The sequence below is a fragment of the Chlorocebus sabaeus genome, chromosome X (assembly GCF_047675955.1).
Source record: "Chlorocebus sabaeus isolate Y175 chromosome X, mChlSab1.0.hap1, whole genome shotgun sequence".
Lineage (NCBI taxonomy): Eukaryota > Metazoa > Chordata > Mammalia > Primates > Cercopithecidae > Chlorocebus > Chlorocebus sabaeus.
Genome location: NC_132933.1, coordinates 104,758,521 through 104,775,183, shown reverse-complemented (window position 1 = coordinate 104,775,183; position 16,663 = coordinate 104,758,521). Strand labels below are relative to the sequence as shown.

Below are 16,663 nucleotides of genomic sequence, written 5' to 3'. Positions count from 1 at the left end.
AGCACTTAATTGTTGTTAACTTTATGTAACAGCATTTAGGCTAAGAATTAGTGTGCTTCCAGTTGTGACAGGGATAGCTGTATCGTGTTAGAAGTAATTATGACCTTATTATTGTCTTTACTTGAAGATTTATGTGTGATTTCAGGAGATGTGTACAGTTTTAAGTTGCCAAGGGGTAGACTTATAATGGTTAATATTGAATGTCAACTTGATCAGATTGAAGGATGCAAAGTATTGTTCCTGGGTGTGTCTGTGAGGGTGTTGCCAGAGGAGATTAACATTTGAATCAATGGAATGGGAAAGGCAGACCCACCCTCAGTCTGGGTCGGCACCAGGGCAGCTAGAATAAAGGGCAAAAGAAGGTGGGAGGAGCTGGCTTGCTGAGTCTTTCGGCCTTCATCTTTCTCCCATGCTAGATGCTTCCTGCCCTCAAACATCAGACTCCAAGTTCTTCAGCTTTTGGACTCTTAGACTTACACCAGTAGTTTGCCAGGGTCTTTGGCCACAGACTGAAGGCTGCACTGTCGGCTTCCCTATTTTTGAGGTTTTGGGACTCAGACTGGCTCCTTGCTCCTCAGCTTGCAGAAAACCTACTGTGGGACTTCATCTTGTGATCGTGTGAGTCAATACTCCTTAATAAACCCCCCCTCATATATTCATCTATCCTATTAGTTCTGTCCCTCGAGAGAACCTTGACTAATACAGAAGTCATTGCAACATAATATACATAATGATTATAAAATAAAACAAGATGTCAGTTTAGACCAAACATACCAGCCAAATCAATCAATGTGATTAGGCCTTAAGAAGGCTTATTAAAAAAAGATCTCCAGATTGACTCACAAGCAAGATCCAGCTGTATGTTGTATACAAGAAATACAACTAAAACAAAGTGATTCAAGAAGGCTAAAAGTAAAGGGATAGGCAATGGTCAACCAGACAAATAAATGGAAACAATAAGAAAGCAGAGGTTGAGATCCTGACATTATCCTTAGTCTAAAGATAAAAGGCATACAAACAAATTGTGTATTATATTCAGCAGGTTGGTTTTCCACAGTGATGTGGGTGCAGCAATTCTGACTCTACTTTATGTATACTGTAGACTGAACAAATGAGTGAATTATTGATGCTAGGAACCAGTGCTCTCACTGTTAAAGAAGGGAGATGCAAATATACAATGAGGGATGACTAAGATTCCCAGGATGCTATATGAACTCAAAATATGTATGTGTGTGTGTGTGGTGTATGTGTGTACACATACAGATGTAGACATATAGCTGTAGATATATATGTCCATACACACATCTCTGTTCACTGAAAGGGCCTAGAAGTAACGATGCCCCAGCAGTAATGAGCACAGCTAGCACCCAGATTTTGGTTTCTAAATATAATTATCCATTAACAGGAACCAGAGCTCCTTGGAGAAATGGCTGATTCCAGGGCTAGGGCAAGTAAAGTTAAAGATGAAGGCTGGAACATCTTGTGCCAGAAAATAAGAAAACGCTCAGAGCTCAGAAATGGACCAAACCTACCAAAGTCTTAAAATTCCACTTTTAGGACTGATATAGTTTGGCTATCTATCCCTCCAAATCTTATGTTAAAATGTGATCTTGGTTGGATGTGGTGACTCATGCCTGTAATCTCAGCACTTTGGGAGGCCAAGGTGGGTGGATGATTTGAGGTCAGGAGTTTGAGACCAGCCTGGCCAACATGGTGAAACCTCATCTCTACTAAAAATACAAAAATTAGCTGGCAGTGGTGGTGTATACCTGTAATCCCAGCTACTCGGGAGGCTGAGGCATGAGAATTGCTTGAACTCAGGAAGTGGAGGTTGCAGTGAGAGCTGAGATCACGCCACTGCACTCCAGCCTGGGCAACAGAGTGAGAGACTATCTCAAAAAAAAAAGAAAAAATGTGATCCCCAGTGTTAAAGGGAGGGCACGGTGGGAGGTGCTTGGATAATGGGGATGGATCCCTCATGCATGGCTTGGTGCCATTCCTTTGGTGATGAGTGACTTTTCACTCTATTTGTTCAGACAAGATCCGGTTGTTAAAGAGTCTGGTGCCTCCCTCCCTGACTCGTGCTCCCACTCTTGCCATGTGACATACCTGTTCCCTCTTTGCCTTCTGCCATGAGTAGAAGCTTCCTGAGGCCTCACCAGATGCAGATGCTGGTATCATGCTTCTTGTACAGCTTGCAGGACTGTGACCCAAATAAACCTCTTTTCTTTATAATTTTTTTTTCTAAAGAAAATGTTCAGAAAATTATAGGGATGTGTCAAAAGGACACAAAAGCCAGCTTAAAGGGACTCTCAAGGCCAACTCAGGGACTACTGACCATAGAAATAATGACAGTAATATTCATTGAATAAAATAAAAACCCATAAAAATAAAAGTTTTCTATTCCTGATTATAAATAAAGGAGATAAAGAAGGTTTGCCTCATAGTAAAATAACAATAAATACAGAAGAAATAATAAGAGTTAGAAAATTGTCATTTGGTACCCATCACAATAACTGATTCAGGCAAGATTCATCAATGGATATTAATACTAATAGGTGAAAAGTTTGATGAAAAATGGGACAATTATGTAGCCTCAAAGTATCATCCACACATTAGTTATTAATTACAAAGGAAAAATAGTAATGTTACAGCACAGAAACGTGGCTAGTGACAGAAACAAGTGATCAAAGTTAATATCATCAAAAATGAGACAAATTGGGCTGGGTGTGGTGGCCTCACACCTGTAATCCCAGCACTTTGGGAGACCGAGATGGGCAGATCACTTGAGGCCAGGAGTTCAAGACCAGCCTGGCCAACATAGTGAAACCCCACCTCTACTAAAATTACAAAAATTAGCCAGGCGCAGTGGCGCACACCTGTAATCCCAGTTACTTGAGAGGCTAAGGCGCAAGAATCTCTTGAACCCGGGAGGCGGAGGTCACAGTGAGCCGAGATAGCGCCACTGCACTGTAGCCTAGGCAACAGAGTGAGACTCCGTCTCAAAAAAAAAAAAAAAAGAAGACAAATTGACATCATTTGCCCCTGATGTGATACAACAAGGACACATCACTTACACTGTTTTCCTGCCAGAAATGCACGAACTCAATCAAACCATGAGGAAACATCAGACAAATCCAAAGTGAGGGACGTTCTGCAATATGGATGGCCTATGTGCTTTAAAAATGTCACAGACATAAAACACGAAGAAATGCTGAGGAAGTCTTCCAGATTAAAATATAAAGAATATATACTGCATAATAGTATTATATCAATGTTAACTTTCTGAGTGTGTTCAGTGTAATTTAATGATATAGGAGAATGTCCTTGCTCTTAGGAAATTGAGGAGTCCAGCTCCTGGCTAAAACTCTATGTGTGAAAAAGGCCTGACCAATGACAATTACAAAGACTTCAGCTGTCAGGCTTTGTAGGAGAAATCTGCCCCCACATCAGACTTGGAATATATAGCCAAGACATTATAGTCTCTAAAGAGACTTACAGTCCAGGACTCAGGCCCCTCTGGCCAGCCCCACTCTTACAAATATCTGTATTCCTAGGCCAGGCACCTTCATTGGAGAATGATGATCATTAATTCAAATTTCTAGGTTTGTTCATGCTACTCCTGCTGATTATTGAGCCAGAGTAGCGTTCATCAGGAGGTCAGGTCAATTAGTCCACAACAAAATCTGAATCATAGCTGACAAATTCTCAGGCATTAACAAAAAACAGCTACTGACAAAATAATAAAAATTAATCACCAACGTCTACAAATATATTTTTGTTGATATCTACAATATCCATAAAAATGCAAATCAGGTACCCTTCCCTAAATAATCTGGGCAACAGCCTTCCTCCAAAAATCTGGGTCTGGTTACTCAATAACAGGGTCTCAAAATAAGAGACTGATGGGCTTCTCACTAAAAAATTAATGGACAGGTACTAGGTTGTACAGGGCTCAACATACAGCCCCACTAGGGTCTGCACAGTGATGACTAACATAAAGACTATCTGAAGTGGCTAGCAGGAGTAAGCTGTCATTATGCTATTGCGTCTGCCATTAACTATCAAACTGTCACCCCCAAAATAAATGCATACATATGTGTGTATGCAGACACACACATACGCATATGTATACAGAAATAAAGTAAAAATAAATGTGGCAAAAGGTCAAAAACTGGTGAATCCAGATAAAAGCTATACAATTATTCATTGAACTATTCTCGCAACTTCTCTACAGGAAATGGCTAGCACATGTGGAAATTTGGTCAAGCTCATTAATAAATACATGAAAGTGAGCAATCATCCATCAATTATATGATTGGCAAGGTATAAAAACACTGATAATACATGCTTGTGGGGAAAATATTCAGAAACAAGCATTCTGTTGCACTCTTAGTGACAGCATGACCTTGTTAGGCCTTTTTAGAAGATAATTTGGCAAGTCCTCTTAAAAATTAAAACAATTTCTTTATTTCAGAAATTCCAGTTATAGGAATCTATCCTACAGAAATGTCTCCACAAGAATACAGACATACACATTCATTCCCTTCCTAACTCTCTTTGTTAAAACAAAAATGGAAGCAACCCAAAATTCTATCAATAAGGGAACAAAAGAAAAATGATGGTTTATGCTTGAATTATAATTGTTATGGGTTGAATTATGTCCCCCCAAAATCTGTATGTTGAAATCCTAACCCCCAATGTGACTATATGTAGAGGGAGAGCCTTTAAGGAGGTAATTAAGGTTAAATAAGGCCATAAGGGTAGGTTCCTCATCCAAGAGGACTGGTGTCCTTATAAGAAGAGAAAAAGACACCAGAGCTCCCTCTCTCTCTCCCTGCACCCAAAGAAGAAAGGCCATATGAGGCCACAGCGAGAAGACAGCCCTCAGCAAGTCAGGAAGAGCAGCCTCACCAGAAGCCAACCCTACTGGTGCCTTGATCCTGGACTTCCAGCCTCCACAGCTGTAAGAACACAGATTTCTGTTGTTTAAACCACCCAATCTCTGGTATTTCATAATTGCAGCCTGAAATGACTAATACAATAATCTTGTGCAACTGTTAAGAAGGAAAAGGTGACAACACTTTGGTTATTCATTTGATGAGTATTTGTTAAATTACCACACTGAGTGAAAACCACAAGGTGGCAAACTGTATACTTACAAGCCTTCCTTGTTTCAAAGAAATGGATATTAGATAGAAATGGTAGACTTCTAGTCCTGACATGATGGCAGAGACTCCTCTTTCCCTGCTCTTCCCCATGAAGTACAACTATAAACTCTGAAAGTAATGCAAGAGACAACCATAAGAGGACTCTGAAAGGAGGAAAGAGGAAAGCACACATGTTAGAGACCTAAGGACTTAAACAGTGGCAGGACATCTTATGATCCCCTCACCCCAACAACGGAAGGCAACCCAGGCCTGTGTCTCTAAACCCCCAACCTAGCAACAGAACGCAGCCTAGGTAGTCTCTGTCTTCTCCCAAATCAGCAGGAGTCCTTCCAACAACACCAGACAAGCCTGTGACACCAGCAAAGGAGATTAATCTGGAGCCTTGCTGACAATAAGCAGCCACCGGAAGTGCTCTTCTTCTCCACTGAGCCTGAGACTTCCTTCCCCTATCTAGACACTCCCTCTCCACTTCAAGTCACCTGGCGGTCAGGGAGGATGGCAGGGGGATCCCCACACAACAAGCACCCAGCCAGGAAATGCTCTTCATCCCTGCTGGCCAAAGAATTGGCTCTCTCACCCAGAGAACAGATACCATGCAGATGCAGCAGGAGAAAATCTGGACACAACAGGCACCCAACCAAGGAAGCACTGTTTGTCCCCTGTGTAGTGAGTTCCTGGAATTTTATGTTGCTTTAGCATCCACTATGAATATAAGTTGGACTTTCTTGTACAAGAAGCAGGACTCAGTCACCCTTGACACAGTCTCCAGTTCTCTACCTCCTCCCTGTTCCTCAATGTGGTTGACTCAGATATCAACCTTATACAACCATCTACTGGTGACCATCTCCCTAGGGGACAGCTAGACACAACCTACTTGACTCGCCCCTCTGATCCCCACACCCCGCGTGGACTGAGCAGATATGCCGCAGTGACCACCTCCCAGTCACAGCGTGACTCCATGGAACTTGCGCCTGCTTGCTCTAAACCCATCAGTTAAAACTCTCCATGAAAAGACTTCACCCCACAGCTCCGTCCCCCCATGCCTCTCTCTGTCCCCACTCACTGACTGAGCATGTATGTCGTGGACAGCTCTCTGCATCCCATTATCCCTGCGAGGTGTGCTGCCCTCTTCCATCTGGACCTGTAAGGAATGTGCTGCCTCTGTGACTTCCTGTGTTCTGTTGAGTTGCCTCCTCTGCATCTCACTTGCCCCACACACCCAAACCTAACTTCTCTCCCAGTCAGGGCTCTCCTAGAGAGTGGCTATCTTGGTAGGAACAAGCTGTACCCAGGTCAGACAAGAGCCACAAGGGTGTCTGCCAGAATAAACAGGTTTCCTGGGAGAGGAACACCTGGTCATGGGTCAGACACAGGCACTAAGCCGCTCACCAGGATAAAGAAGAATTCTCTGAAAGGCACATGTGTCAACACGCACAACCACATTCCCTGGAGCCCCACCAGGATGGGGTTAGAATTTAAAGCCAAGCATATTATTAGAAGGTTAGAACTTTCAGGCCAACCCCCAGATCTCTAGGGAGGGGACAGGGGCTACAGACTGAGTTAATCACCAATGCCCAATGATTTAATCAATCATGCCCATATTATGGAACTGCCATAGAAACCCCTCAATGGCAGGGTTAGGGAGCTTCTGGTTTAGCGAACACACTGTGTTGGGAGGGCGGCACACCCAGAGAGGGCATGGAAGGAAACTCTGTACTCTTCCATCCCTTGCTCTATAGAACTCTTCCATTTGATTGTTCCTGAGTTGTATCCATCATAATAAACTAATAATCATAAGTGCTTTCCTGAGTTCTGTGAGTTGTTCTAACAAATAACTGAACCTGAAGGGTACATGAGAATCTCTGAATTTGTAGTCAACCAGGCAGAAACGCAGGTAGCCTGGGCACCCCACTCATGGCTGGCATCTGAAGTGGAGGTAGTCTTGCGGGAATAAGCCCTTAACTTGGACGTTCTGCACTAATTCTGGTACTTATGTAGGAATTTGAGGAGGACACAATTCAGCCCAGTAACAATTTACAAAGATTTGTAGCAGCCAACACAAAAATGCTCCCATGATTACAAGTTCTTCTGACACAAAATCTCAGCAAAGAAACAGAAGTTATGAAACAGAGAACAAAATGGAGATTATAGAACCAAAAAATACAAGCAAATAAAAACTCACTGAATGAGATCAATAGTTTAGTGGTGATGACAAAGGACAGAATCAGTGAACCTGAGAAAAGATCAATAGAATTTACTCAATCTGAAAAACAAGTGAAAAAAAAACTGAAAAAAAAAAAAAGAAAAGAATCTCAGGGACACATGGGACTATAACAGAAGATCAAAATTCATATCATTGCCATTCCAGAAGGAGATGAGGAGAAACAGAAGGCGGTTACAAGAGTATTTGAAGAAATAATACCTGAAAACTTCCCAAATTTGGCAAAAGACATAAACCTGCAGATTCAAGAAGCTGACCAAATCCATAATTCATGCCAAGACATGACAAAATTAAGCTTCTGAAAACTACAGAAACAGAAAAAATTTTGAAAGCAACCAGAGAAAAACAATGCATTACTTATAGGTAAAAAATCAAAACAAAAAATAACAACCAAAAAAACATTTGAATGACAGCAGATTTCTCATCAGAAACCATGGAGGCTAGAAAAAAGTGGCATAATATTTTTCAAGTGCTAACAAAAAGGGACTGTCTACCACCAATTCTATATCTGGCAAAGTTATCCTTCAGGAATGAAGGGGAAATTAAGACATTCTCAGGTGAAGGAAAACTAAAAGAATTTGTCTCTGGCAGACCTACTCTTAAGAAAATGCCTAAAGGAAGTTCTTCTAACACAAGGGAAGTGATAAAAGAATGAATCTCAAAGCATCAAGAAAGAACCAGGAACAACAGAGCAGAAAAATGACCAACTCTATATAAAAACATAGGGAGGAGAAAGGGAATCAGAGGAAGGGGTGGAAAGAATGAGAGACAAACTTCCCTAGGGACTTTTAGCAAACTGTGAAGATGAGTCCCCTCCTCTCCAGAGGGTGATTTAACCAATCATACTTTTTTATGTGTGTAAGATGGAGTCTTGCTCTGTTGCCCAGGCTGGAATGCAGTGGTGCGATCTCTGCACACTGCAACCTCCGCCTCCCGGGTTCAAGCAATTCTCCTGCCTCAGCCTTCTGAGTAGCTGGGATTACAGGCACCCGCCATCACACCTAGCTAATTTTTGTATTCTTAGTAGAGACAAGGTTTCGCCATGTTGGCCAGGCTGGTCTTGAACTCCTGACCTCAGGTGATCCACCTGCCTCGGCCTCCCAAAGTGCTGGGATTATAGGCGTGAGCCACCGTGCCTGGCCAATTGTGCCTTTTTATATTCACATCTTTTTTAGATTCCTGAGTAGTTTTTGTGCAACCGTTCCATCTGCAATGAGAGAGTTCCATTTCTTTTGTAAGACCAGCAGAAGAGGCTGGGCGCAGTGGCTCACACCTGTAATCCTGGCACTTTGGGAGGCTGAGGCGGGCGGATCATGAGGTCAAGAGATCAAGACCATCCTGGCCAACATGGTGAAACCCCTTCTCTACTAAAAGTAAAAAAAAAATTAGCTGGGTGCGGTGGCACGCACCTGTAGTCCCAGCTACTCGGGAGGCTGAGGAAGAACTGCCTGAACCCGGGAGGTGGAGGTTGCAGTGAGCCAAGATCATGCCACTGCACTCCAGCCCGGCAACAGAGCAAGACTCCATCTCAAAAAAAAAAAAAAAAAAAAAAAAAAAAAAAGACCAGTAGAGGAGAAAAAAATCCCACAATGAAACAACAATAAAAAGATATGTGAGTGCACAGCCAACCTTCCCATTGCTTGCAGAATCTGCCTGGCAGTTCAGCAGTATGGCAACTATGGTTTGCCAAAGGCCCACAGTGATGGTGGTAAAATGCAGCTAAGATGGCAGACAGGTTTGGTGCAGTGCCTTCTGGCTGGTGCGAGGCAACAGGAGCACACAAGTACATACCCAAGATCTTGGTCCTGTGGGCAGTGTGGTATGGCACAAGCAAGATGGAAGAAGCACATTCTACCCTGTCTTTCCCAATGAATACAAGTATAGAACTTGGACAAAGGCCAGGCATGGTGGCTCATGCCTGTATTCCCAGCACTTTGGATGGCCGAGGTGGGCAGCTCACCTGAGGTCAGGAGTTGGAGACCAGCCTGCCCAACATGGTGAAACCCTGTCTCTACTGAAAATACAAAAATTAGCCAGGTGTGGTGGCGGGCGCCTGTAATCCCAGCTAACTGGGAGGCTGAGGTAGGAGAATCACTTGAACCTGGGAGGCTGAGGTTGCAGTGAGCCGAGACTGTGCCACTGCACTCCAGCCTGGGCGACAGAGCAAGACTCCGTCTCAAAACAAAACAAAACAGAACAAAAACTTGGACAGAACACATGAACTAGCAGTTTCATGACTCTGAAAATTTAAAAAAAAAAAAAAAAAAAAGGAGCAAGTAGATTATGGGAAAACATCAGAATTTAAAGTACCACTAAATGGACTGTGAGTTTGCCATTTATTCTCTGGTATCTCCCGGCCCAGGATCAAGGCATTATCAAACCAAGAAGAGAGCACTGAGATGCAGAGAGAGAGAGAACTCAAGAAGCAGCCCTCTGGATCTGGCTTGAAGAGTGGTAAAAAGAACCAGGCACAGTTGGGGGAAGTGTGTAGCATAGCACAGTAAGTAGAGTCTCAGTTTTCTGTCAGGAAGATGGACAAGGAGGGCCACAGGGAACCAAAAAGTACACAGGAAATCATGGAGAGGAGGAGTTCACCCCATACAATCATTTATCCACTCCCGGGCTCACCCTCAAGCTGTGCATGGATGGATCTAATCTTAAACAGAAAAGCGAACACTTTGAGAACTGAACTAAGGGACAAACCACTGCCCGCCTCTGTCCCAGAATGGCCACAGGGTCACACACAGACAGGACAGGTCTGAATGGCACTGCATAGGTTTGAAAACTGAACTGACACTGAAACCACAAACCACAGAAGGCTGATTAGAACTTGCAGCCTGAACTCAATCAGGCTGACTGACTATCACAAACAAAAACATCAACTTTCTCCTCAGGATTTAAACACAACCCCAACTTGTAACAGCATCTTCAAAATGTCCAGGACACGATACAAAATTACATGGTACACAAAGAACCAATCAAATCTCAACTTGTATGACAGAAAACAATCAACAGACACCATCACTGAGATTACACAGATGTTGGAATTATTTGAGAAAGTATTTAAAATAGCTATTATAAAAACACCCCAAGAAGTAAGGGCAAACACTCCAGGAACCAACAAAAAAAATAGAAAGTTTCACCAAAGAAACAGAAGATATAAAGAAGAACCAGTCGGGTGCGGTGGTTCACACCTGCAATCCCAGCACTTTGGGAGGCTGAAGTGGGAGGATCACGAGGTCAGGAGTTCAAGACCAGCCTGGGCAATATGGTGAAACCCCATCTCTACTAAAAATACAAAAATTAGCCAGGCACGGTGGCAGGCGCCTGTAGTCTCAGCTACTTGGGAGGCTGAGGCAGAAGAATCGCTTGGACCCAGGAGGCAGAGGTTGCAGTGAGCCGAGATCGTACCACTGCACTCCAGCCTGGGCAACAGAGCGAGACTCTGTCTCAAAAATAAAATAAAAAAAAGAACCAAATGAAAATTTTGAAACTGAAAAAGATAATAACTGAAATAAACTCTCAATTGATGGACTCAACACAACAGAGAACAGAGAAAAGAGCAAGTAAGCTTCAAGGTAAACCAACAAAGATTACCTAATCCCAAAAATAGAAAAAACACTGCAGAAACATGAACAGATTCTGAGACCTGTGGGACAATACCAAAAGGTCCAAAATTCACACCATCAGAGTTCCAAAAGGAGAGGAGAAAGAGGATAGTACAGAAAAATATCTTGAAGAAATAATTCCTGAACACTTTCCCAAATTTGGCAAAAGACAAAAATCTGTATGTTCAAGAGGCTCAGCAAGTTCAAAACAGGATAACCCCAAGAAATCCACACTCAGACACATCATCACCAAACTGCTGAAAACTAAGGACAAGTGAAAAACAACATATCATTTACAGGAGAACAACTATTTAAATGACTGTGGATTTCTCATGAGAAACCAGGGCATGCAGAAGAAGTGGAACAGCATTGTGAAAGTTCCAAAAGAAAACAACAGTCCACTGAAAAATCTACAGGCAGTAAACATTTCCTTCAGAAATGAAGGTGAAATGAAGACATTCTCAAGGAAGGAAAACCAAGACTATGTTACCAGCAGACTTGCTCTGAAAAAACTGCCAAAGGCAGTTCTTCATAACAGGCAATTGATATCAGAAGGAAACTTAGGTTATGAACAATGAAGGAAGAACATCAAAGTGGTAAAAATCTGGGTAAATACAATAGATTATCCTTGAGTTCTTTAAAATACATTTGACAGTTGGAAGAGAAATAACATTTTATGGTAGAATTTTCAGTATATATGAAAGTAATATTAATACATAAGACAACAAAAACATAAAGGGGAGAGGGAAAAGGGGTTTATAAGATGGTAAGGTTCACACACTCCACTTCAAGAGGTAAAATATTGATTCTAAGCATGTTGTGTAAACTTAAATATACACAGTAATTTGCAAGGCAACCACCAAAAAAAAAAAAAAATGTAACTCTGTAAACAGATATAGTAAAAAACACAATAGACAAATAAAAATGCAATCTAAGAAAATGTTCAAATAACCCAAAAGAAGGCAGAAAATGAGAAACAGAGGAACAAAAAAGGGAGAAAAACCAGAAAACAAGTAATAAAGTGGTAAATACCTAAATCCAAGAGTATCAATAATTACATTAAATGTCAATGGACTGAATGTACCAATTAAAAGGAAGAAATTTTCAAAATGGATTAAAAAAATATTACCCAACTGTTATGGACTGAATTGTACTTCCACCCACAAATTCATACATTGAAGCCCCAACCTGCAATGTAACTGTATTTAGAGACTGGGCCTTTATAAAGGCAATGAAGGTTAAATGAGGTCATAAGGGTGGGGCCCAAACCCAGCAGAACTGGTATACATATAAGAGAAATGGACATCAGAGCTTGCTGTGTGTGTGTGAGCAGAGGAAAGGCCATATGAGGACACAGCAACAAGGTGGCCAGCTGCAAGTCAGAAAGAGTGCCTGAGGCTAAAACCAAATCAGTTAGTACCTTAATCTGGGACTTCCCAGCTTCTGGAACTGTGAGAAAATTGACTTCTGTTGTTTAACCCACCCAATCTGTGGTACTCTGTTATGGCAGCCTGAGCAGACTAATATACCTAGCTACATGCTGTCTAAAAGAATATCCTGGTGGGGTGCAGTGGGTCACGCCTGTAATCCCAGCACTTTAGGAGGTCGAGGTAGGCAGATCACCTGAGCTCAGGAGTTCGAGACCAGCCTGGGAGACATGGCAAAACCTCATCTCTACAAAAAATTAGCCAATTGTGGTGGTGTGTGCCTGTGGTCCCAGCTATTTGGGAGGTTGAGGTGGGAGGATCACTTAAGCCCGGGAGGTCAAGGCTGCAGTGAGCCGAGATCATGCCACTGCATTCCAGCCTGGATGAGAGGGAGACCCTGCTAAAACACACACACACACACACACACACACACAACATACTTCAAATATAATAATACAGGTAGGATAAAAGAAAGAATGGAAAAAAGTATACCACTGAAATACTACCAAAGGAAAACTGGAGTGACCATATTTAATAACAGCCAAAGTAGACTTCAGAGCCAAAACTCATCCAGGATAATGAATGACATAAGGATAAAAAAACTCACCAGCCAAGCACAGTGGCTCACACCTGTAATCCCAGCACTTTGGGAGGCTGAGGCGGGTGGATCACCTGAGGTCAGGTGTTCAAGACCAGCCTGGCCAACATGGCAAAACCCCGTCTCTACTAAAATACAAAAATTAACTGGGCGTGGTGGCGGGCACATGTAATCCCAGCTACTTAGGAGGCTGAGGCAGGAGAATCACTTGAAACCAGGAAGGGGAAGTTGCCATGAGTCAAGATCGCACCACTGCACTCCAGCCTGGGTGACAGAGCAAGACTCCATCTCAAAAAAAAAAAAAAAAAAAAAAAAAAATTAATTAATTCACTAAAAAGACATAACACTCCTAAAAGTGTATGCATCTAACAACAGAGCTTCAAAATATATGAAGGGATACTGATACAACTGACAGGAGAAACAGGCAAATCTGCAATAATAACTGTATACTCAATACTTTTTTCTCAGTAACTGATAGAACCAGTAGACAGAAAATCAGCAAGAATATAGAACTAAACACCATCAACCAACTGTATGCAATTGAGATCTACAAAACACTCCTGTAAAACAACAGAATATACATTCTTTTCTTTTTCTTTTTTTTTTTTTTGAGACGGAGTCTCGCTCTGTCGCCCAGGCTGGAGTGCAGTCGCGTGATCTTGGCTCACTGCAACCTCTGCCTCCCGCGTTCAAGGGATTCTCCTGCCTCAGGCTCCCAAGTAGCTGGGACTACAGGCACGTGCCACCACGCCTGGCTAATTTTGTATATACATTCTTTTCAAGTGCACATGGAACATTCACCAAGAAAGACCATGAGTCAGAAAACCAAATTTAACAAGTGTAAAAGACCTGAAATCATACAAAGTATAATATGTTCTCAGACCATAATGAATTTTTTATAGTAATAGATAACAGGAAAATCTCTAGGTACTTGAAAATTAAACATCATTCTTCTAAATAATATATTGGTCAAAGAGGAAGTCTCAAAGAAAATTAGAAAATACTTCAAACTGAATAAAAATGAAAATACAACATATGAAAATTTGTGGGATGCAGCTAAAGAAGTGCTTAGAGGAGGCCGGGTGTGGTGGCTTACACCTGTGATCCCAGCACTTTGGGAAGCCGAGGCAGGTGGATCACCTGAGATCAGGAGTTTGGGACCAGCCTGCCCAACATGGCGAAATCCTGTCTCCACTAAAAATACAAAAAAATTAGCTGGGCGTGGTGGTGGGCGCCTGTAGTCCCAACTACTCAGGAGGCTGAGGCAGGAGAATCTCTTGAACCCCGGAGGCAGAGGTTGCAGTGAGCCGAGATCGCACCACTACACTCCTGCCTAAGTGACAGAGCAAGACTCCATCTCAAAAAAAAAAAAAAAAAAAAAATCACCATATGATCCAGTAATGTCACTCCTGGGTATATATCCAAAGGACCTGAAATTAGTATGTCAAGGAGATATCTACAATCCCATGTTTATTGCAGCATTATTCGCAACAGCCAAGTTATGGAATCAACCTCAGTTTCCATCAGTGGATGAATGGATAAAGAAAATGTGGCATATATACACAACGGAATATCATTCAGCCTTTAAAAAGAAGGAAATTCAGGCCGGGAGCAGTGGCTCACGCCTGTAGTCCCAGCACATAGGGAGGCCAAGGCAGGCAGATCACCTGAGGTCAGGAGTTCAAGACCAGTCTGGCCAACATGGTGAAACCCCATCTCTACTAAAAATAGAAAAATTAACCGGGCATGGTGGCAGGTGCCTGTAATCCCAGCTACTCAGGAGGCTGGGGCAGGAGAATCACTTGAACCTGGGAGGCGGAAGTTGCAGTGAGCCAAGCAGCCTGGGCGACAAAGCAAGACTCCATCTCAAAAAAAGAAAAAAAGAAAAAAGAAGGAAATTCTGCCATTTGCAACAATGGATGAACCTGGGGAACATTATCCTAAGTAAAATAAGCCAGGCACAGAAAGATAAATACTGCATGTGCTCACTCATATGTAGAAGCTTAAAAAGTTCTCACAGAAGTAGAGTTGTTCTCATAAAAGAACAGTGGTTACTAGAGGCAGGGAAGGGTTGGGGGGTGGGTAGCCAAAGGTTGGTTAACAGATACATAAGTAGAGCTGGATAGGAGGAATAAGTTCTAGCATTCTACAGCACTGTAGGGTGACCATAATTAACAACAATTTAGTGTATATTTTCAAATAGCCAGAAGAGAGGCTTTTCAATGTTCTCAATATTAAGAAATAAATGTTTGAGATGGATATGCTAATTATCTTGATTTGATCATTACACATTGTAGACATTTACCAAAACATCCCAGTATACCCCATAAATACGTATAATTATTATGTGTCAATTTAAAATAATAAGGCCGGGCACAGTGACTCACGCCTGTAATCCCAGCACTTTGGGAGGCCGAGGCAGGCGATCACCTGAGGTCAGCGGTTTGAGACCAGCCTGCCCAACATGGTGAAACCCCATCTCTACTAAAAATACAAAAATTAGCCAGACATGGTGGTGCATGCCTGTAGTCCCAGCTACTCAGGAGGAAGGCAGGGGAATTGCTTGAACCTGGGAGCCGGAGGTTGCAGTGAGCTGAGATCACACCACTGCACTCCAGCCTGGGCGACAGAGCGAGACTCCATCTCAAAAAAAAATTTAAGGCCGGGAGCAGTGGCTCATGCCTGTAATCCCAGCACTTTGGGAGGCCGAGGCGGGTGGATCACGAGGTCAGGAGATCGAGACCATCCGGGCTAACACGGTGAAACCCCGTCTCTACTAAAAATACAAAAAATGAGCCGGGCGTGGTGGTGGGCGCCTGTAGTCCCAGCTACTCGGGAGGCTGAGGCAGGAGAATGGTGTGAACCCAGGAGGCGGAGCTTGCAGCGAGCTGAGATCGCACCACTGCACTCCAGCCTGGGTAACAGAGCGAGACTCCGTCTCAAAAAAATAAAATAAAATAAAATAAAAATTAAATAATAAAATAATAAAAGCAAAAAAAAATTATTAACAATTGGGGTTAGAACAATTAGAAATCCATATGCAAAATGAACCCTGACCTAATCCTCACACCTTACACAAAAATTAATGCAAAAGGGCCAGGCGCAGTGGCTCATGCCTGTAATCCCACCACTTTGGGAGGCCAAGGCGGGTGGATCACCTGAGGTCAGGAGTTCGAGACCAGCCTGGCCAACATGGTGAAACCCCGACTCTACTAAGAATATAAAAATTAGCCAGGTGTGGTGGTGCATGCCTGTAGTCCCAGCTACTCGGGAGGCTGAGGCAAGTGATTCTTATCACTTGAACCCAGGAGGTGGAGGTTGCAGTGAGCCGAGATGGCGCTGCTGCACTCTAGCCTGGGCAATACAGTGAGACTCCATCTCAAAAAAAAAAAAAATTAATGCAAAAGGAATCATCTATCTGAATGTAAAATCTAAAACTATAAAATTATAGAATAGGAGAAAATCTTCATGACCTAGTGTTAGGCAAAGTTCTTAGACATGACACCAAGGGCATGATCCATAAATAAATGATTCATAAATTGGAAATTTTCCAAATTAAAAAGTTTTGCTCTGCAAACAACAACGTATGAGAAGAAAAGGACAAGCAATACACTTGGAGAAAGCATTTGCGAACCGTG

General features: G+C 42.5%; 1 protein-coding gene across 2 annotated transcripts in view; it reads right to left on the bottom strand.

Annotated features, from left to right (window-relative positions):
- ZNF182 (zinc finger protein 182) overlaps positions 1-16,663 on the bottom strand; it is a 31,045-nt gene that overhangs the window by 11,617 nt on the left and 2,765 nt on the right. Inside the window, exon 1 of one of the 2 annotated variants that reach the window (XM_037992947.2) lies at positions 2,110-2,248. The exons of the other annotated variant lie outside the window; for it this stretch is intronic. Within the exon in view, the coding sequence (XP_037848875.2) occupies positions 2,110-2,181 (72 nt within the window). The 5' untranslated portion in view covers positions 2,182-2,248. Of the gene's footprint in view, positions 1-2,109; positions 2,249-16,663 lie in introns of those variants that run through there. 2 annotated transcript variants of the gene reach the window in all.